We start from the raw sequence: 21,954 nt of genomic DNA, 5'->3' as shown, positions 1-21,954 counted from the left end.
CCGCTGCCGCGGCGCCTGCAGCGAGGGAACATCTGGGGATGGATGAAGCGTTAATCACGACAGTGTTGAGGCAAACACTCTCACAGCACGATCAAATAAGGGGAAGAACTAAGGTGTAAAGGAGCACAGACCTTTCCATCCCTCAAAAATGCAGTCTTGTCTGGTTTTCATGCCCACATTCGATGAAAGTTCAGATGTGCAGGCTTTGCAAACAACCGGTCTTTTCCATTTTCTCTCGCAAACCGAGTACCTCAGGTGCACTTTACAAAAAACAACAACTCCTGCATTCATGTGCATGAAGGAGAGTAATCACAATTAAAGGTCTCCCTTGTAAAAGCACTAATGTACCTCGAGGGGCTTCCAGGTTAAACAAAGGTTAAAAGAGAGATGTTTTAAAACGTTTCTAATGGTGTAGGTTGTTACTGGGTAATGTTAGAAAAACAACCAGGGAGGCAAAAAGGAAGTCCACTGTACCTTAGTGAGGTCACGGATCTTCAGGAGGTCATTCTTGGCTCTGCCTTCATACACTCGCTCACGCTCCCGTGCAACATCGATATCCTCCTCCTCTGCAGATAATGACTTCCCAGAAATAAGCCTGCCGGAGAGAAGTCGACCACAATTGGCATAACACCCCTCATTTCAATTAACATGAACTCGCAGGAGAAATGATCCTGGTCAAAGTTTAAGCTCAGCGAAAAACAATCTCTGCAATTTCCATGAAGAGTGGAAGTAGAAGCCCAGGCATTAGTTTCCATGGCAACCTTGGTTTTGGACTGCTCATTCAAACGGAGGAGAATATGAGAGTGATCTGACCGAGAGACTGAAGGATTTGTTTTCTTTCCCTTTAAAACAACTGGAGTTAATTAAATCGGACAAAGCTTCGGTTGGCAGAAACTTTTACCTCGGTTTGCAGAAGAACTTATACTGGATGAGGATCGTGATGGCAAACATGGCAACTCCCTGGATGGACATGGCACAGAGATTCTTTCCCACCATATCCCAGCTGAGTGGATCCTCGAAACGGTCCTCCCCTGATGGAGAAGGTAGAAAGGAGGGGAAACTATGTGAATTGGAATTACCACCATATGGTTGAATGTCTCTACCAATCAGGGCAGCTTCAGGATTCTACATTATTCTTCCAGAGTCATGACATCTCTGTCACCTCTGACCGATGGAATCTAATCAGTTTATGCTTGAGTCCAAGTGACAACTGGTGAAAATCTGAAGGTATTTGCTAAAGGGAGACTTGAGATGTCATGTTAAAGGCAAAACATCTGACCTTTGTCCTTTAAATCCAACCAAATCTACTCAGTTAATCTGCCATTGTAAGATAACATTTGCGCCAAATTTGGAGGTAACTTCTTGAGGGGTTCTTCAGATAATGCGTTCACAAGGTCACAGTGCTCTTGACCTTTGACCACCAAAATCTACCGAGCTCATCCTTGAATCCAACGTGCAGCAAATTTGCAGCAATTCCCTCAAATCGGGTTCACAAGTATTGGACGGGTAGACAGACCCGGCATCGCACATACCGACAGACACACAACAGGAAAAAACACAGGAGAAGTTAAGTAATTAAAAGCATCATGACCAAGTGTCTTTTCAGGCTAATTTCAAGCCCTTATCTACAAGCTCAGAGAATAATTTAGCAAAAACATCGTCGAAACAATAAACAAATTTGCCAGATGAGCATTTGCTTTCATGGCCAGCCAAATCCATCCTTGTCAAAAGTTAGAGGAGAGGTGGAATGTGTCAGCTCTTTGAAGTGTTCCCTGGATGTATTCAGTGTTGAGAGCCAGCAGTTTAAATGCCACTTAGCCTTAAAGATACAAAAAGAAATATGGTAAATAATATATGCTGTCACCTGTGCAATATGAGGAAAGAGCTGATATGCTGTGCTTTTCATGTTGAAGCCTCTTTTGGCTAATGAACATGTAAGTGAACCGGTGACAGAGCCCCCCCCCCCCAACCAAACACACACACACTGCTACAGTCCTCCACTCTGATGGGGGGGGGGAGAGTGAGGAGACAAGAAAAACGAAAGCGCTTTTTGTCTCATTCTCTGGTAAATAGCCGCTCTCCACACCGGCCCTTTTAAGTCGTGATTGCTTTTCCCTCTCTCCGCCACCGCCGCAAATGATTCCTCAAACCACCGTTTCCTGCTCCATCTCTCCACAGATTCGACTCCTCTTCCTCTTTCATGTGCCACTTTGCCTCTTGATGGCCCCCTCAACCCGGGCTCCACCTCCATCCGCTTCTTCACCCCGCCGCCTGTTTAAATTTAACCCACGTGGAGAGGACTCGACGAGCTGTGAGACTGGTCTAACTGGTCCTGTTGGTTAAGTTGTTTTTGAGGTTCTATTACCGATTTTGGCAAAAGGAGAATGTTTCTACTTGTCAGTCTGTTGGTCCAACACTTCTCAACTATCTCAGTGACTATCAGATTGAAAAGGAATCTGGTTCAGACATTTGTCCTCGATCGTCACCTGTGGTTGATTTGAAATTTCTGGGAGAGAAATCATTGCAGTCCTTATTTCCCTTCGATTTTCAGTAAGCAGTATTGTCCAATAGTGAAATAGTTTGATTGGTCATCAGTTCTAAATTAAAATTCTTTAGTTTGATCATTTTTACCAAATATTTGCAAAACTGACGACATATCAGTCGCACAAACTTAAAACGTATACAATTTGAAATCTGCAGAGAGTAATTATCATGACAACAAAAGCCCTTCACAAAGTTCACAATGGAAGCACTCGGAAAAATATCTTGCTTGTAATCAAACATTTCCTCCAAAGAGACATTTGGATGATTTTTTTTGTGTCTTCAGAAACATCAACATGTTGGCAGATGCAGATTCTGTTTAACCTTTGAAACACACGGTGTTGATGTGATCATGCGTTTTCATCTGTACCAGTCTGAATCTTCACACGTTGACAAATTACACATCTCTGGAAAGATCTGAGTCTCCTGAACCCTGATACATATCACAGCGGCAGAGATGCTGACACAGAATTAGCTAAAGTGTGTGGGAGCAGGTTGAAAGCCTGTTGAAAGGAATTTTACAAGCACATATTGTTTTCCCTTGAAAGAAAAGCATATTTTGAAGCGTGAAATTTAGCTTCTGTAAACAGGGCCACGTGAAAGGTTGAAGTTCCTCTACCGCAGCGCGACTTTCATGAAATTAAAACGAATATTTATTTGCCTCAGTGATTTGCTGTAATGCGAGAGTGCCGGCGGCGTCTTACCGAAGCTGCTGAAGAGCGTGGCCATTGCCTGGTTCTTGGCCATGTCAATCAGCCCTCTGCCCAGACAGAAATGTGGGAAAATCAGCAGCACCTGCTTCACTATGTCGTTGATGCGGGAGACGCTCTGTTGAAACACACACACACACACACACAAAATGTACAAATAAATGTCCCGAAAACCTCTGAGTAGTTTGTGCTACGACCGTGAATTAGACGGCACAAGCTTAATATGTCGTCTAGCCGCCTTGAATCAGCAGGACCAGAGGCTGGAGAGTTCGCAGCCTCTGATGCAAGTGTGGATAATTAACAAACACCCTGTGCTCCCTATGCATGCTGGGAGCTGTTGTGTTGCGGGGCCCCGAGGCGGCACAGAGGCGTCTGAGTTCATCTACCTTGTTGATGGTGGAATTCGAGCGAACGTGGGGGAACCCACTGTGTGATCTGTGAGGCGATGCACACGGTGCACGCACAAACACAAACAGATTCGGCGTAAGCAGATGTTCTTCCTTTTAAAATGCTCGCTGAGGGGAGAAGGGAGCATCCAGAAACCAAAGGAGCAACACAAAAACGTGAACACAACTACAGGCGCACAAAGTGTGTGTCGTCTTTTTTTCTTTTCCTGATACGATATACACAAGAAAAAAGCGACAGGTACTCACACACAGAAAGCTAGTGCTTATCGCCTCACTGTTTTGTATTAGGTATACTTAGACAACTACTCTCACACTGGTGCATAACTCGTCTGTCCCTCTCTCGCCGTCCTCCTGCCGCTGATTAGGATTCAATGACGTCCTAGCTCAACACAAAGGGAATAATTAGACGGAGACACGATGGAGGAGCCTGTGTGAAATTGGCTCAAATAAGGACAGAAGTACAGTGAGTCTGTACACGGGTAAGAGAGGAGAAGGGAAGGAAGAGGGGAAGACAAAATATTACTACATTTGGCGCGGCGTGGCGTTCAAAGGCAAGGTGATGCATTATACATTCGGGTTCATTGCGGCATAGTCTTCAAAGCCTTCACACACATGGGGAGAGACTACTGTATAAATTCATCATTTCTGTGTTTTTGGGGGGCGTTCCGGAGCGATGAGTCGGTTTGGGACGGGGACAGGAGTGCGTTCTGCTAAAGCTGTGCGCACGATTTCCAGATGATGGCCATTAGCATCGCGGGATTCATTCACGGAAGCTCTGTGATTTATTAGAGTCACCGAGCGAGCTTTCAGGAGGCAGCTGAGGACGAGTGCACGCGGCCAGGGATCACTCTCAGCCATGAAAACTATACCGATGCCAAATTCAAAGATATTCCTGTTAAAGTGCTTTTACTGCATGTGTGTCTACTTTTTAATGATACAATTTGACATGTAGACAACATGCTTATTTGACAGATCGATGAGATGATTATGAACTCTCATATCTAGACAATAAATATTTATTCTGAGCTCTGGGGAAAAAAACATGCCCGATATCTGCCGACCAGCATCTGCACACTAATTAACATGTTACATCTTGTGTTGCTGGTTGTCTGGGCAGAGAGTGTTTACGGCCAAGAAATAGTCCAGTACACAACCCCCCCCTCATAAAACAGCTAATTGTCTTTCCTACAGAAACCAAAACAAGATATAATGTGTTAATTAGTGAGCTGGAGGCAGATGATGTTAGCTGTGGACAGACCCCACTGTTTCCATTCTTTAGGCCTGTAGTGGACACGTGTGACAGTCGTATTGACCTTTACACCTAGCTCTCAGATTATTTTCTAATTATCAAGTTGTATCTTAAAACCAGCGTATCTTCATTTTTCTACTTATTCTTCTGCCACATGAACAGAGAAGCGGAGGGAGGAACAAAGCTGATCAGAAAGAACTACGATGAAAATATCATACCGTATTCCAAAACTGGACCAACTAAAAAAAGTGTTGACAGGTTGAAAGAAAGTGTTTGAAAGCTTGAACTCTAGAAACACGACATGTGATTGGACTGGAGCAGACAATAGGTCAGGAGAGCCCCCCCCACACCCCCCTTTCCTCCAGGATCCTGACGTGTATTCTGACCTTCAGTTTCAGAGTTTGAGACATCAGAGCAGCAGGAGTACCTTGTGAGTCACAAGGCCGCAAACATGTCTGAAAAAACGGGTTGTAAACTCAGGAATAACAGATTGTACCAGAAGTGCAGGTGTACATCTTCCAAGGTTCAGCCTTTCAAAACTCAAGTTTCAATGTCTCCTGTATCGTACGTGCACCAAGTTTCTCATAACAGCATTTATTAAGTTCCAAACCCGGTAAACAAACCGATGCACGGGGAGAACAGCGACGAATTGGAAACTCTGAAAAATGTGCTGGAGAAAGACTGTGAAAAAAAAAAGAAGTGCTGCAGTTTCTAAAGAAACTCAAATACTAAATTATGACTGCAGAGAATTTGTTTTTTTTTAGCCTGTAGATTTCAACCTTTCAAAGCCCTTTGTTCACTTTTCGGGAATATGGAATGAAATGTATCAGCTCCCAATGTTCACCCACCTTCCAGCCTCAGACCTAATCTGATATCATATAAACTCCTTCGGCTCAGGCTCGTCTTGATTGACTTTGTGTAACGAAACAATTTAAAAACAATCAATATTTTACGTGGGAGGCTCCCGTCTTTCTTAACACTTAACCTGCGCATCACTATTCATAAAAACACAAGGGCGGCCGTGTCAAAGAGAAGAAAATTAATCTAACATAATGTTCTCCCTGTCCAACATCTCCAGTGGACACATGTATAAGTCAGATCACTTCTCCGCACGGGTAGTTGGTCAGTGGTCCTGTGTCTCTCTGGCAGATAGGAGCGTGTGATGAAAAGACCTCATTGGTCATGATGTCAGAGCAAAGCGTTAGATGTGTTCAACTCCAATTCATCTCCCCTTTTATCTGCGTTTACACATTCGCCGGCCGACTGCAGGGCACAAAGAAAGTGTGATCACACTTCACACGGGAAAAAAAAAAAAAATCCATTCAAATTCCGCTGTGGAGTCGGTGTTCATGACTTTAAGGATTAAATCCTAAAGATCACGATAATAAAGAACAACAGCGCGTTAAATTGCATCTTAAATTGCCAAAAGTTTTATATCTAATTTAAAAAAGTGAGGGGAGATCTGGAGCGGGGGGGAACATTAATATCAAACGCTTGTGATGAACGGTTTGAGCCGGAGCCGGTTTCTCACAGTGACTTTTATCCAGTTGTGTGTTTGTCGTTTCGCGACAGTGAGTCGGTGTGATTTGTATTAGACAGATGTGTGTCACAGCGGCGGAGGAATTTCACAGGAAGATGACATGAAACACATTCTATACTTACCTGCCTGCATCTCATGTCAAACATATTTGTATCCCCTTGCAGTTGGCAAATATATGTACACACACGCACGCACACACACACACACACACACACACACACACACACACACACACACACACACACACACACACACACACACACACACACACACACACACACACACACACACACACACACACACACACACACACACACACACACACACACACACACACACAGAGGTACATCTAGGGATTTGTTGAAGGCTCTACTGTTCTTTACATCCAACACTAAGCCTCTGCAAAGATAGAGCAAGTCAAATAAATAAACAGTAGCTGTGACCTTGGCCGAGTGCGAGCCGTCTGTCTGGCGGATGAAAGGCAAAGACAGCGGGACTTGATTTGAGATCAATACGTGAAATAACACATCTTTCTCTCCACTGGGTGTTCATCAAGGAGACGTAAGAGGCTCTTAGGCGCGGATGATAAAACGCTGGACAATTTTCCTCCCTTGCGTTTGTGCTGTGTGCTCATAAATCACTCTCAAATGCTTTTGAAGGTGGTATGGTCTGCGCGGCGCTTATCTGACCCATATCGCTGCTTGTGCTTATTCCCAGAGCAGGGCTTCATTCATAATGGCGCGAATCACAATGAGAGCCGACGGACACAGAATAAGGCTTCAAAAGCGAGTCAGAGACTTGTTAGGCGTTTTCATGATTTTTTTGTGCTTGTGAAAAAGCGGCAATGTTGAAAATAGGCAAATTCAGGCATTTTTTTTCTAACTTTGTTCTGTGGTTATGAGATTTTCTGGAAATTAAAAGTTAAGAGAGAAGACTGTTGCTTCAGTTCTAAGGAATACGAGATAGAACCTACTTTATTTTATGTCAATGTTAAAAAAAACCTCTCAAAATGGACTGCTAGACTCCAAAGGGTGGTGTGTGGTCATCCTGACACACCTCTACTTTTATCCTGCAAAATCTTTTTTGTGCCTGTGGTTATCTCTGAGTGGCACGTGGTGGAGGTATTGACTCAGACTCTGCTTCAGGCACACAAGGCAGGCTGGGATTGATGCAGTCCACAGGGAGCTGGACAGTCCTGGGGGGGGGGGGGGGGGGAAATCTCCCATTCGTCTCGAGACAAAACTGGGGCAGAGAGTCTGCAGCACGGCGGCTCTGCCTCCTCACTCTGTTGCTCCTGCTATTTCCTCTCTTGGAGAAAACGCTGCTCTGCCCGAAAGGGATCTGGATTCACCCTGTGTTTTAAAACAGGGAGTGGAGTCTGGAGCGACGTTGTTTAAACTAAAATCTCTGCTGAGTCTACACATGATGAGACAAAGCTTTGAAACGGGAGAAGTCGCGAAAAGAAAAGGAGCCGACCGGATTGAGCTGTCATGTGAAGAGTCTTCCCTTTCTGCTTCACTGCGTTAACATCCGAGTTTCACTGTATCTCAAGTGTGTTGGAAATGTAGTGAAGGGGCTTTTGCTCAGTGCAGGGGACACATGGAAACCCGGAGAGCTGGTGATTGATGTCGATCCGTCAGGTTTTTTTCTTATCAGCGTCGGAATAGAGTCCGATTATCTGAATTATCACGGACCCGAGTCCCCGTCGAGTCTCGTAGAAGCACTCTCTCTGTCTCTGATGCCTCGGACAAGAGGAGTGCCCCATAAATCTGTCCCTTTAAGCTGCCCGTGGGCAACATGCTGTCCATTAAATTATCACCAGCGGCGCCCTTTATGAGTAATATGCTCCACGAACGCTGTATCAATAAATAAAGACTGTGCAGAGACATTCGAGAAGGCAACAATGGCTCTCTTTAAGGGGAGGCGCGCCCCAAACACAAACTGATAATGAACGCTGGTGAAAACAAAGTCAGGATGCAAATGAGGCGGCCTGGTTAGGAGACAGAAAACGTCCCGTGCCGTTGCAGCATAGCGCCAGAGGAGACATGAAGTCGGGGACAGAGCAAGGAGGGGCCAGAGTGTCAGATTCGAGGTGAGGGAGACATTCTGATGAAGAATCTGATATTTAAGTGGCTCGTCGCTGTTGTGTCTGATTGGGGTAATAGCGTAAATAATAATCAATCACTCAAACTGGAAAAGAAAAGTCAATCATTTCTTCCAGTTATCTTCACCTGTAAGAGGTTCTGCTGCAGAGAGTCTTAGTTAAACAAATTACATTTTCAGATGAGACCAACGTGTCTTTCTTTAAACACTTTTAAAAAACGATAGAAAAATGATTTCAGGTCCAATCAAAAGTAAAATGACTGTCGAGTCAACATCGCCCGCTCCCTCTCAGAACTAAGCTCTCCATTTTTTTCTCTAGCTCGTTTTTTTCTTATTTTTTTGAGTGTCTTTGTCTTTTGATTCCCCGGAGACTGAGGCAGCTCGCCGTTAAAATGAACACTCGCTGAAAGATGGATGAGGAGAGTTCTCCGAAGACCCAATTCGCACCAAACGATTAAACATTAAGCAGAATAGGGAAAATAATTCCTTTGAAAAAAATTCTAGAGGGGATAAAGGAAATATATTAAAAAATCATACCAGGTGGGTTCACACTCCACCCACGTACGTATGAAAGCATCTGCTTTGAAAACACAGAGCGTTTATCTGTGATTCAAGTCAATTAGACATCCACAGCTACAGCCTCAAAATATAAATGCTAAGCAGCCCTCGCCGTCTAGTGCTGCTATATTTCCCCACTACTTCATCTTCTATAATAATAAAATGGTGCATATAGGGATCCGCATCCCTTCTTTCTCAGCCCACTCTGGAATATGTGTATTGATGTGTGTCGGTTCCACTCACATCGTCGTCGTAGAGCTCCATGAAGAACGTGGCCACGCTGCCGTTGATACCGATGAAGAGGTTGATGCAGGTCAGCACCACGTAGGCCGTGCTGGGGACGCTGAAGATGAAGGAGGCGGGGTACATCATGGGGGTGATGGACCACCTGAAGAGAACAAGTCCACGTTATCTCCAGGGTTGTTACCTGAACAATGCGTTTGTCGGGCTGCAGCCACTTTGCCTCCAGGCTCAAGTGATTCTAGAGGCCCCTTGGTTTGGTTTTGCATCTGATGTTTACTGGCTATTGTTTAGCCTCCTTCTGATGAAGATGATGATGAAGATGATGCCAAATGAGGAAGGCAGTTGTTTGTGTTTCCGACATTTACTGCAAGTTTCTCTGGGCTATGTTCAATTCAGTTTAAAATAATAAAGCTACGGCCGTGAGTTGTCGTGTAAAAACAAATAATCTTCACACTTCCACCCATTTCCCTGCCTGTTTGTTAAGTTGTGTTTATGGCCCCCCCCATGCTGTGGCTGCTTTTATCGTGTGTTACGACCATGTTGACGTTCTGCAGGCGCCACTGAGCTAACCCAGATCCTCGCAGAGTGGCCGTGTATGTAACAAAACTACAGTTGCAAACATCTCTGGGAAAATATCTTTATAAAGTTGTTTTTCAAAATAAAAGCCAACATTTTAGCTCCCAACAGATTTGAAGTGATTCGGCTTACCATCACATTTTGTGTTTGTGGCCATTGCAGGGTCATAAAGCTCCTTACAACCCTCCTTTAAACTGCAGAACTACAACCAGTGATAAGTGATAAATATCGGAAATATAAATATATTTTTGTTATGTACTTACCCATACAAAATGAGCAGCAAAATCAGCGCAGGCAGGTTAGGCGGCGAGACGTAGGCTTTTTGTTGGAAGGCGAGGAAGATCGCAATCACAATCAAACAAGGGACGATGTAGTTACACTATCAAAACAAACAAAAACAAGGGAAGGATTAAAAAAAAAAGACACAAGAAGCAGTCTTCATCCTCATCAGAAGCAGAAGCCTGTGCGTAATAGTCAGGGGCATTCATAACTGCATCAAAAGATTTGGAGGCTTTTGATTCGTTTATTTTTTCAAACAAACAATTTGTAATTACAAAATCTGTAAATGACATTTTAATTAGCAATTCAATGTAGCAGGCTTTCATGTTTTAATTAATTCAGTGAATAAGAGACGCATCCCATTGTTTGAGGTAAGAGCTTTGCTGAGTGAAGCGTTGACCTGAAAGGGTTTACAATGCCTGTGTAGAGGTTTCTATTCTGATCCACTGATATTTATTGAATCATGTTTTTTAAAAACGTTCCATTGAAAAATCTTTTACTTCAAGGTTTTTACTTTTTTTTTTTTTTACTAAAGAACAAAAAGATAATAGCTGCTCTTTTATAAAATAAGTCCAGTTTCCTGCTGGTGGATAAATGACGTACGATATGTAAAATAAACAGAAAGTAGCAAGAAACAACCGACTCGTTACCATAGACAGAAAAACTTCATGCCGATCTATGAAGGAGCTTTCAATCTGGAGTTCCTGTTTTATAATGTTGATGGAGCTTGAATGCTAATGCAGAAAGCTTCAGGCGGGCGTCATTAGACCGGCTCCTTCGGGTCCATTTGTCTTCCACTCAGACAGCGTTTATCTGCCATAATGATGAGGGCCCCGACGCCATTTCTTTACCAAAGGCACCTGATAAAATGTTTACTTCCATTGCGCCTCGGGGGAAACTGCCGGGTGAAGCCTGTTGAGCGAAAGCAGCAGGGGTAGCCGCTGTCGATAATTACGCCTCAGCCAATGACTGCTGCTCAGGTGAAGATTCTTTTTCCCCAGGAGCAAGTGGTGTCAAAGCTACATCATCAATTACAGTGGATGGAGCGTTTTTCTTCGTTTTTTTTTTTAAACATAGCAGTAGGTGGAGAAATATCAGTGTAATAGAAGGGGATCACACCCGAGGCCCATGACACAAACACCTATTGTAGCATGTTTTCAAACTTCCTAGATTTATTCAACCAGCAGGAATATTTATCAGCACCCAAACAAGCAGTGATGCAGAAGTCTGAAAAACAGGTACCCACCATGTCCCAGGCAAAATTGGCCAACCAGTACACAGCCGGGTTCACTCCGCTGACAAATTGCAGATGCTTGGCTTTGTTCACCCGCTCTTGGATGAGGAAGAGGACAAAGCTGGCAGGGATGAAGGACATGGCGAAGATAACGCAGATGGACACCACCACGTCGTTGGAGGTTGTGGCCCTGTGATTGAATAGAGCACAGCAAACAGGAAGCTGAGTGGAGAGCGATTTCCGTGCACAGGGCCACGCATCAAAGAGACATGAAAGTGGGAGCGGAGATTAAAGTTTATTCAGGAGATGTTTTTGAAATGTGTTTGTGTATATTCCTACAGATGCCACTGGGATTTCAGGCTAATATGAAAAAAACAAACATTAATTAAAATATGAAATTTATTTTATGAAATACCTGACTAATTCTGATTGAAATTGAAAGGTGTAAAGGTTACTTTGTATTTAAATAAACTTCTCACAAGATATCCATTTCATTCACAAGACCCACGACCGGAATGACAGGAAAGTACTTAACGACTATAATGTTTAAGTTAACGCCATAGTTTTGTTTAATGAGGTATATGAGGAGTATATATTTCACTGTTTTGCATCTTGCATTTCACTTTTTACTTCACTGTTTATGTCTAAATAAATGTTAATTTGAATAAATATTAAAAACAGGGAGGAATAAGAAGTAAATAGTGAGTAAATATATATTGTTTCTTTTTATTGCTTTTCTTATGTGTGGTGTATTTATTGTGTTTTTATATTTTTATGTTTCTATGTGTTGTTTCTATACAAATATTCAGTCGTACCTGTAACTTCTTTAATGTAATTCTGCAACTGCATTTGTTTTTGTTACTGGACGACAAAAACAACAAAGTGTACAACAGAAAAGTTTCATTAATTAAAAAATTGACTGAATAAAAGTGGAAATAGGAAATGAGGCAGACGACGCATGGAGCTGAAACAGCATTCGGCCAATTTGCTCTAACGTGATAAACACATTCGATTTATTACTTTGCTATGCTAGGATCCATTTAAACCACTTTTGTTGCACCTGCAGAAATAATCCATACCCCTAATTTTGTTAATATTGATGACTTAATTAGACAAGCATTACATGCGTTAATGGAAAGCTCCGCCAATGCTGTTTGTACATAATAAAAAAGCTTTTAAAGATTACGACGGGCCACTTCCTATAAAGCCGACGGAGGGGCACGGTTAAAACTGTTGACCACACTTAGAGCCGCCTCCCTCCGTCATGTTAAGAGCAAATTACACCTTTCTCCTCCGAGATGCTCACCTTCATTTCACCGTCATTCGTCTTCATTTATGTCATCCTACTTTTTTGATAATGTCCTACGTCGCGCCTGCACAATTAGCATCGGGTGTATTCTTTTAACCCTCGGCCCACGTTAATCTCTCACAAGACTTCCCACTGCTGAATTAGCATATTAAATAAGTTACCCTGCATAGCTGCATTTATCATGGCCAAGCAGACACAATTAGAGCACATAAATATGAAATAATTTACCCCGGTGGGCGGCAACCCCCGTTTCAACAGGTTTTTTCAAGGGGCCGCGAGCCCTGGTTGGGTTGGGAGACAATGCACTGTGGGGGACAGAGATGTGGACGATCTAAGCGTGAATGAAGCCGGCTAATTGCTGCGAAGACGAGGACAAGCAATCTGCTAATTAACTAATAATGGAAGAGCGGCAAAGATGAGCTGTGGGAGTGTGCCGTCGCAGAATGGATTGCTTTCCCCTCAGTGCGCAGCCTTAGATGTGCAGCGGGGCTGAAAGCAGGAGATAATTATCAAGTCTGAGGCTCCGGGCAAAACATCCAGGTCATTATTTGTTTCCTGCAGCTTTCTGATGATAATGTGGACAAGCATTTTGAGCCTGATCGAAGCAAATCACAATTAATTTGTCACCTCAACAATATGTATTTTTAAAATGGATATTTTTTTTGCAGGCATCAAATCACATGATAGCCACTAAAGTGCATAACAAACTCAAGTGGATGGTTAAATGTAGCGTTTATGTCAGATGCATGAATATTCCTCAGCAATTAAGAAGCAGGACATTTCTATAGATGGTGGCGGAAATTGGAAAGACCTATTTCCCTGTCGTCTGTGAAGCAGCGGGAGAGAGAGAGAGGGGGAGAGAGAGAGAGAGAGAGAGAGAGAGAGAGAGAGAGAGAGAGAGAGAGAGAGAGAGAGAGTGGAGTGGTAATTTTTTGACGGATGTAAAACATCGACTTTCATTCCACCTGCACACTTTCACGGTTTTGTGGCTCGTGACATCACTCGCATTGAAATTGCTTGTGAAGCGCAGCAGAGGAGAGCATCAGTCTAAATGAGATAATTCCGCCCTGGCCCAACACCCGGAGGGAACAGGTCATTAGTGATGAATGATTATAGATATAACAGCTCTGGCAATTGTCTCTCCCTGACATTAATGTGGCGTCAATGAGAAATATAAATTCATTTTTAAGCCGGAGGTTCGAGTCTAATTTAAATATTTTCTGCAGGACAGGCATTTAGTGGCTCTTCTGACTCAACCAGACAAGGAGGTGCTGACATGGACCAAAGAAATAAATGAGGGGATTACACCTTTAATAACCTTTTTGCGTGGGTCTGAAACAAAAACTCAATTAACTTACTTAACGTGAATAAGTCCAATAACTTGATTATAAAATCTGCAGTGACTGAGTTAACATTCCAGAACCTTTCTAACGTCCTTTGACACCAAGTATGTGACATTCTGCTCTGATGCTGCAATTAACCACATAGGTGTTTCATGTCTGAAAAGAAATCTAACACACACACACCCCATATCTACATATCTACCTCATCCAGATTCATCCAGAAGTCTTGTTTTTCATCCTGATATATTTCTTTGTGCACTTTTCCTGGTATTAAATTGAAAATGGTGAAAGCTCCATTCAGCATTTACGATTATGGATTTTGTAGCTTAGAGAGACCAGAATGATACAAACTTTGTGATTTCAACAATCATATGTTCGCCAGGCTCATCACACAATGATCTTATCAAACAGAATTGTAGTAAAATAGTCGTTCTGGTCTCATGGGGGCTGCAGATCAATCCTTGACCAATCTTTGTAGAGTTTCTCTGACTCCCTTTTGAAACATTACAGGTTGTCATTTGATCCATTGCTCATACAAAAAAGTATCAAGAGGAGGTTAAAGCAACATTGTGCTTAGTCATCTGCTCAAGTGGTCTTTTCCACCGATTGCTGTTTGAGATCCGCGCACTTAATCCACAACGTAGGGATGTCCAAGCTAATCTAGAAATCATAGTTCATAAATTCCAGTCATCACAGAGTAAGGAGGGGGAAAGAGGCTCATCCTGAATCTACGGCGGGCAGGAGGTGAGACCATTGTAATTATCTCCGTAGCAGTCTCCCTCTCTAACTCAGGCCTATCGTCGGCACCTGATCACTACATAAATACCTGAGTGAGGAGCGGGCTGGTCGAATTAAACTGCTACTGTGCAGTGATTGGTAGCAGCCATTGCAATGCCTGTATAATGTCAGGCCTTGTAGCTATGGCAGTGTATGGTAATTTGCTGCAGTGGGATGGATTCCAGGGGCTTTCCATCAAAAGTGTGGATTCAATTAACGTCGCTTAGCGGCTAAAATGCTAAATGCCGACAACTGATAACGTCGGAGATTGCACGGTAAAAATCAGTGGCTGTAAACGGAAAACAAAAAGAAAGTACATAACACAGAGAGCTGCAGGAATCGTATGGTACGAGCTGGTGTGTTGGGATTTAGCATGTCATTAATCTCTGATTCTCATGGGGAGCTGCTCCCTCGCCAGCCCTGGGATGAGGAATGAGGAAAAAAATAAGCTACATCCTCTTGAGGAGCTCCCCTGAGTCTTAAGAACCTGTGCATATACTCAAAGAAATCCCTCATCCGTCCGTCTCACACGTTCTAGTGTGCTGTCTCTGACTCGTCTCTTCCCACTTTGTCTGGGCTGTCTTCACTTTCTACTTTCCGCCCGCTCTGTCCCGCTCACTCACCAGCAGGCGGTCTCTGGTGCATTCGCAGGAAATCAAAAATAATAAGAGAGAAATGCATCACAGCAGCAGTGCATGTTGACATGTTATGAATGAAACTGCAGGCAGGGTTTGCTCAAGCACTTGTTTCTGCAGTAATATGTTACATAACAGCAATTAAGTGCAGGACTCACTGTTAAACCCCCCCCATATACTTCCCTCCAACATGTTTAGGTACAACATATACAGCACACTGTCAGCGGTTTACACTAACAAGCTTGGTTGTGTAGCTAATTGACGCAATATTTTCCATTTTTAAGGCTGTGTTTGCTGACCTAACAAGACGACCAGTGTAGAATTCTCCTCGGAGCTGGAACATATCCTTCCACGCTCACTTCCTCCAGGCTGTCAAAACCAGACCCCTCGCCCCCCCCCCCCCCCCCCCCCTCTCTAACCCTTGTGTTTGGTCTGATGAACTCACAAGGCCACAAAGGAGAGCTGCGACTTGGTGAGGTTCAGGGGGTGATTGGACACAGAGATGCCGTACTGGCGGGGATCCTCTCCGGCCGGCAGGTTTCCCCTCAGGATGGCATTGTTGGCCACACCGAGGAAAGACACCACGCCGTGCCACGCCTGGTTGTAGAACCACACCTGCCGAGGTAGAGACCAGCATTAGCGCCAGGAACAGCATGCGGAGGCTTGGCAGATTCGTTTGGACAAAGATTCGACAGGAAGGTAAAGGAAAGACAGAGAATTGAAGAAAGATGCAAGGGACCAGTATAAACCAGTGACGGATAAAACATATTATGATTAAATTCCTTTCAAAATGGCGACAAAGCCATTTCTTCAGTAGCAGTTTCACCTTTTAAAAATAATTATTCAACATAATTTGTTTTCTTTTTGTGATTTATTTGCTTAATGGGGTCATGATGGGTGTCGTCTGAATAAATTATAAAAAATGGAACACTTGGTTTAATCTATTTGGAGATGAGAGGAACCGGGACATATATGGATTATATGTCCCGGTATATATGGGTTATGTTATCCTTGAATCATCTGCCTGGAAATATTTGGAATGCAACCCTTTGCATAAACTAATTACATATGGATCCTCTGGATGATTCCAATGCAAAACCAAACTGTGAGAATTCTCTGAAAATAGCTTGTGTTGTTATTGTTGCACATTGTGATGTATATGTTCTATTCAGTACTTCCGTATCATTGTCTCGCTCGATGGCTACAAAACAGCAAGAGGTCAAATTGATTTGTTCCACTCGGAGGAGAAGGGTTATATCCTCTCAAACGTTTTTGCCCGGTTAATCCTGATCTATCAGAATAAGCGAAAAGAGCTGACAAAAATGTTTCAGTTTAGTAGAAGTTAACAGCCTGTGATGACTGCCAACTCCCAATCTGGCCGTGGCATGCTAGCTGCTGCGGAGACAGTATAAGAAACACTTTTGCACAATTTATTTTTTAATGTAAGTGATTCTCTGAGTCTGTGGCTGCTGGGGTGTAGAAAAGAGGAAGAATGGATGAAAGAGAGCCAGAGAGAGAGAGAGAGAGAGAGGACTCCCCGCTGATATTGCAGCGTTAATTAAGAGCGGATGGTGTTTGAGTGTCAGTCGAACATAACACTGCATCACAGAGGAGGATATGGAGAAACTTGAGGAGACGCACAGATGTGCACGCCTGTTTGCAGCTCTCGCTCTCTCGCCTTCCCGCACACAGATTGACATCACTTGAACTTTTCCTTATCATATTTTCTCCATCCTCTAATTTCTGCAACGCCTGTAGCTAAAAGATCATTTGATGTATTCGAGATCAGAGCAAAGAGCACGTCTGCCAAATACAAGAAGGTGCGACAGTGGGAGTGAAAACTATGTGAGAGGATAGGATTGCAAGCTACTTCTGAAAAGAATAAAAAGATCTACTTCTTTTAAGAAGAGGAATAACTGATGAGATATTAACTCCATCTTTACAACTATATGCAAATGAAATCAAGTGTTGACTTACTGTTTCATTAATTACACAACGAAGTATGCAACAGCAGATTGCTTCCACTTAATACATTAATTACAAACATACATTTTAATTATTCAGTTACCCACTAATTTGTAATATTTGCAGCTAATTCAAAGAGTAGCGACCAAATTACATCATATGAATGAAGCTATGGTTATAATTAGTAGGAACAATGTCTTTGCATTAAAAGATGAAAAAACTACCAATGATACACTGTATATTTAATATATAAAATCATATCTGACAATATAAAGTATGAGAAATGTTTTACTCTCTGATATCGGTATCAGTTGGGCTCTACCTTCATCTTATTCTTGGTCATTAAAACCAAATCTCCTCCTGAATTTTGATTGTAGAAAATGTGTATTTGCTGTAATGCCACATAATCTATAATTACTTCAACAGTGCGTCTTAAAAGGAGAGAAAGAGAGGAATAGGTGGAGACAGTGGATGAGTGCTCCTTCACCCGTTTCCCCATTTCATCGCCATTCCTTTCTAAAAAAAAACACATAAACCCAACCATCATGATTTCAACAGAGTGGAGTTTCATTGGCTCTAATCTTACAGGAGAGCAAAGGGGCCATCTGCCAATTAAAAAGAATACCTTAACGTTGTCCCTGGTTCCCAGCTTCTTCAGCAGGGACTCAGACTTCTGTAAGAGCTCATCAGTGACATTATCCTAAAGCAGATGAGGAAAACAAGAAAAAAACAAACTCAGAGTTGGAGACTTAATTGGATACACTTGGAAAACCACTCGTGCTCTTTGAAATGCAAAAACAAGAGGCAGGGGGAGACAGGAATTAAAACTTCCGGACAGCGTTTGGAAGTTCTGAGCCACTTATTTCCCCCCAGACGGGGCAACTTTTTCCCATCTCTGACATTTTATTTTTGTTAAATTGTGTGAAATAATTAGAAGGAAGAGAATACCAACGAACAAAAATCAACAAATTACCTACTGTACCAATTACTCAAAGGGTCCCAGTGTTCATATCATAGACTGTACTGACACCAACAGTTAAAGAAGTGTTTTTTAGACAGTGTTGGATTTTGTGGGGAGGACGGGGAAACGCTTGAGTGGTTGAACCGGACAGGTTGCATTAGAAATCCTCTCTCCTCCACTCGTGCTTCATGTGAAATGAGCCCTGGGACGAGGGCTTGAGATGACAGGCGTGAGATTTCAAAGTTTCATGTGGATGCCTTGCTGTTCAGACCTCCGCCATGAGAGCGCTGAGCACATTACACGTGTGATATAAATGCAAATGGACCTCCTGCTGGACCCCGGCTGCTGTCAGAGGGGCCGCAGGCGAGGAAACGAGGGTTTGAGGAGGGGATGTGGCGTGAGGGGCGAGGAGAGAGGAAGAGATAAGTGGAGAAAAATCAAGAGAGATATCCGGAGAATGTACGAGAACGAGGTGTTACGGCTGATGGAGAGAGAGTGGGAGGAAATAGAGAGACACGTCATCTCTCGCTCAGACAGTCACCTCAGGAAAAAGGACTGAGATCAGAACACGTCTCTCCTTCCATCCCTCAGTCCTTCACTCACGCCACATTGGGACCTCAATCAGAAATGTGGAATCATTTTAATAATGTTTTGATAGCTTTTGTATTTTTTCCACCACGGCCATAAGATCCAGTATTTCTCCGTTTGGCATAACAAGTGTTTTCACATCATTTCCAGAACCCATCGTGAGCGCTCCTTCTCTTTCCATATCACAGTGTGAGGTAAAGAAAAAAACGCCCCTATCTACGCTGACAGGAGAATTTGTGCTAAATAAAATACCTTCTGTTCCGAGTCATTACCTATTCATACACCAGGCAGGGAACAAGGCTCCAACCCTTGCCGGTAATGCCTCCTCCAGCCAAAGCAAGGGAATCTTTACCCGGTTTCGTGTTGTTGGTTTTTCTCTCTCTGGTTTGATTTTTGTTCCAAGCAGCAACAGGCGGTGCCAAGAGGCGACCTTCCCGAGGATTAGCAGCTGCCTGGTTTCTAATCCTCCACAAACTCCTCCCCGCTCAAGGACAATGACAAGGCTGGTTTGGCCGGTGGACCTGCCGGTGCCAAGGCCAGCGACAAGGCAATAAAGCCACTTGAGTGTTTGGTGACATGTTTTTGGTATCTATTCCAAAGTGGCCTGCACAGTTCAGTGGACGTGTGGTATTGTGTGATGTTGTGTTCATATTTATCTGCCTGCGGTGTAGGAAGTTTGCAATTAGGAGTATGTGGTTAGTTGGAAAAGGAGCTTATTTCCCTGAATTATTTCGATATAATACAAAAATCTGCTGCTTTGGGAGGGTTAGAGAAGCATTTCAGGGAACAGTTGTGACATTTATTCCATCTATACATAACACACTGTGACACATGAGGTGCATTAGGCTTTCTTGTCCTCGTGGCCACCTCTTGCAACGCAGAACCTGGTTCCCAGCTGCTCGACGGAGGAAATGCAATTACACCGAGATTTCAAAACCCACTTCCCCTCGTGCGCAGGTGGCTCAAAGTCCCGTCAGCGCTCCGTCCCGTCAGTGTCTCACATCACGATTCCTGCCGAGCGGAGAGTCGGACATTTCCCAAGGACGGTGCAGCACTTTAATCACAAGGAATAGAGCTCTGCGAGAGCTAATGCCCGACCATTAGAGTTACATCATCGCTGCCGCGCGAATTAAAGTCACATTAGCGTCAAGATCCAGGAGAGAGACAAGGGAGCCAGGTTGGGGATGAGACCGGAGAAGCCTGAGGGCAAAGCGGACGTGTTGATCTCAAAAGGAGTTTGAACGTCCAAAATTGTTAAATGTTAATGAGGGAGCGTTACACAAGAGAGAGGTGGAGAGAGCGGGACAAGTAAGTTGGTTCAAGGGGTTGGAAGTAAGGAAGTAAAGATACTTTGTTATTGTACTTAAGTAGATGACTTATCTGCACTTTATTATAAGAGTGTACTTTCCTGACGACTTTATCTCATCACAACTTTCTTCTCTTAACATTAAGGACAATTGATTGGTTTCTGTTATTTTAATGCATTTGATAAAAGATTAATAGTTTTTTATTAATTTTGCATCATCTAGTACCACCCTCCAAACATGATGGGACAATAATGACGAAGAAGAGAAACAAAACATTCCAAGTTTTTCCTGTTCTCATTTAAATGAGGAATACTCCATTAAATACATTGCACTCATTTCAACCTGTACATTTTTTTGTATTGATTTGATATTTTATTTATTTCTAGTAAGAGTCTTTAAAGAATATTTAAGTGACATGAGTTTCAGTTTGCTTAGCCCAGAGCGATGACACTTTCATACTTTTATTTCATTTCCAAGTCTGTACTTTCATTTGAGTAAAACCTTTAGTTGTAGTAGTAGAGCAGTACTTTCAATTGAATAGTTTCTATTTTGTAATCCAATGTTCTTGAATTCAGGTAGTTGAAATAAAGGAAAAGTCAATGAAGTTCTGTGACTGTGTTCCTTTGCAGTAACAACCTAAATTTCTTTGACAGATTCAAACACACGCACACTCGCAGCCTGTTGCCATAGACACTGGGAGAAACAGATTGGAAGAATCCGGACCTCCTCTCTCCTCTGCTTTCATTCTCGTTCCCCTATTGTTCGAGATTTCAGCGGGATCCAAAAGTCCACTTCAGACATCAACACCTGTATCCAGGATACAAAGCTAAAGGCACAAAGAGCGCTGTGCTCCAATTAGCAGCAGCACACTCAAAGGGCGCCTGGCACACCGCAGCCCTGACAGGAGGAAAGTGTTTCTGAAATCACCTCCTTCCGTCGCACACATGGTCTCAAGATTGAATGTTGGACAGAGGGTGACAACAGAGGAGTCACAAAACTGATGACAGCTCCAAAGTTTGTTTTTTTATGATTCCTGTGAACGTGCATTCAAGTATCAATGCTCCTGTTTGAATGATCTGGAAGAACAACTAGTGATGCCCCACGTGGATTTACCTTCAGTATCCATATCAATGGCTCAGACATAAAAATAAAAGTGATATAAAGATAAGGATGCTTGATATTCTACAGAGGTGAAAGTGGGATGCAAGGCTACATTTGATGCTGCTTTAAACTAAATCCTAGGAAATGGTAATTTATCATGCTACCGATAGTAGTGGTTGAGTACTGTGTTTTTGGCCATCAATCATATGTTCTTACGTCAAGATTGTATTCGATGAATATTCATATCACCTATTTTCGTGATAACTGATAATTGCAAATAGCTCTTGAGACATGTGAGCAAAAACCAAATATGTCATTGTTGTATTCATATAATTGATCCAATCAGGACTTGAGTGGAGGACATATTTCAGTCGGGACCTAAACAACGGGCCGATCTACAGAGGGACTGATATTTCCATCTCTCCAGCCGTGGAATGAGCACAGCTACAACAAAACTAAAGTCTAGATGTTGTACTGGAAAATATCCATTTTCTTGTTTGAGAAACAACAATTGGATCATTTATTCAA

At 43.0% G+C, this 21,954-nt stretch overlaps 1 protein-coding gene across 1 annotated transcript in view; it reads right to left on the bottom strand.

Moving 5' to 3' along the window:
- LOC133950241 (phospholipid-transporting ATPase ABCA1-like) overlaps positions 1-21,954 on the bottom strand; it is a 130,689-nt gene that overhangs the window by 30,625 nt on the left and 78,110 nt on the right. Inside the window, exons 35-42 of the mRNA XM_062384500.1 lie at positions 18,095-18,169; positions 15,950-16,119; positions 11,453-11,630; positions 10,191-10,306; positions 9,352-9,496; positions 3,246-3,369; positions 902-1,031; positions 475-595 (exon numbers count right to left, since the gene is read on the bottom strand). Of these exons, the coding sequence (XP_062240484.1) occupies positions 475-595; positions 902-1,031; positions 3,246-3,369; positions 9,352-9,496; positions 10,191-10,306; positions 11,453-11,630; positions 15,950-16,119; positions 18,095-18,169 (1,059 nt within the window). The remainder of the gene's footprint in view (positions 1-474; positions 596-901; positions 1,032-3,245; positions 3,370-9,351; positions 9,497-10,190; positions 10,307-11,452; positions 11,631-15,949; positions 16,120-18,094; positions 18,170-21,954) is intronic.

This window comes from Platichthys flesus, chromosome 24, assembly GCF_949316205.1.
Source record: "Platichthys flesus chromosome 24, fPlaFle2.1, whole genome shotgun sequence".
NCBI classification, from domain to species: domain Eukaryota; kingdom Metazoa; phylum Chordata; class Actinopteri; order Pleuronectiformes; family Pleuronectidae; genus Platichthys; species Platichthys flesus.
The sequence above is the reverse complement of the archived record's forward strand: the minus strand, read 5'-3'. Positions and strand labels throughout refer to the sequence as shown.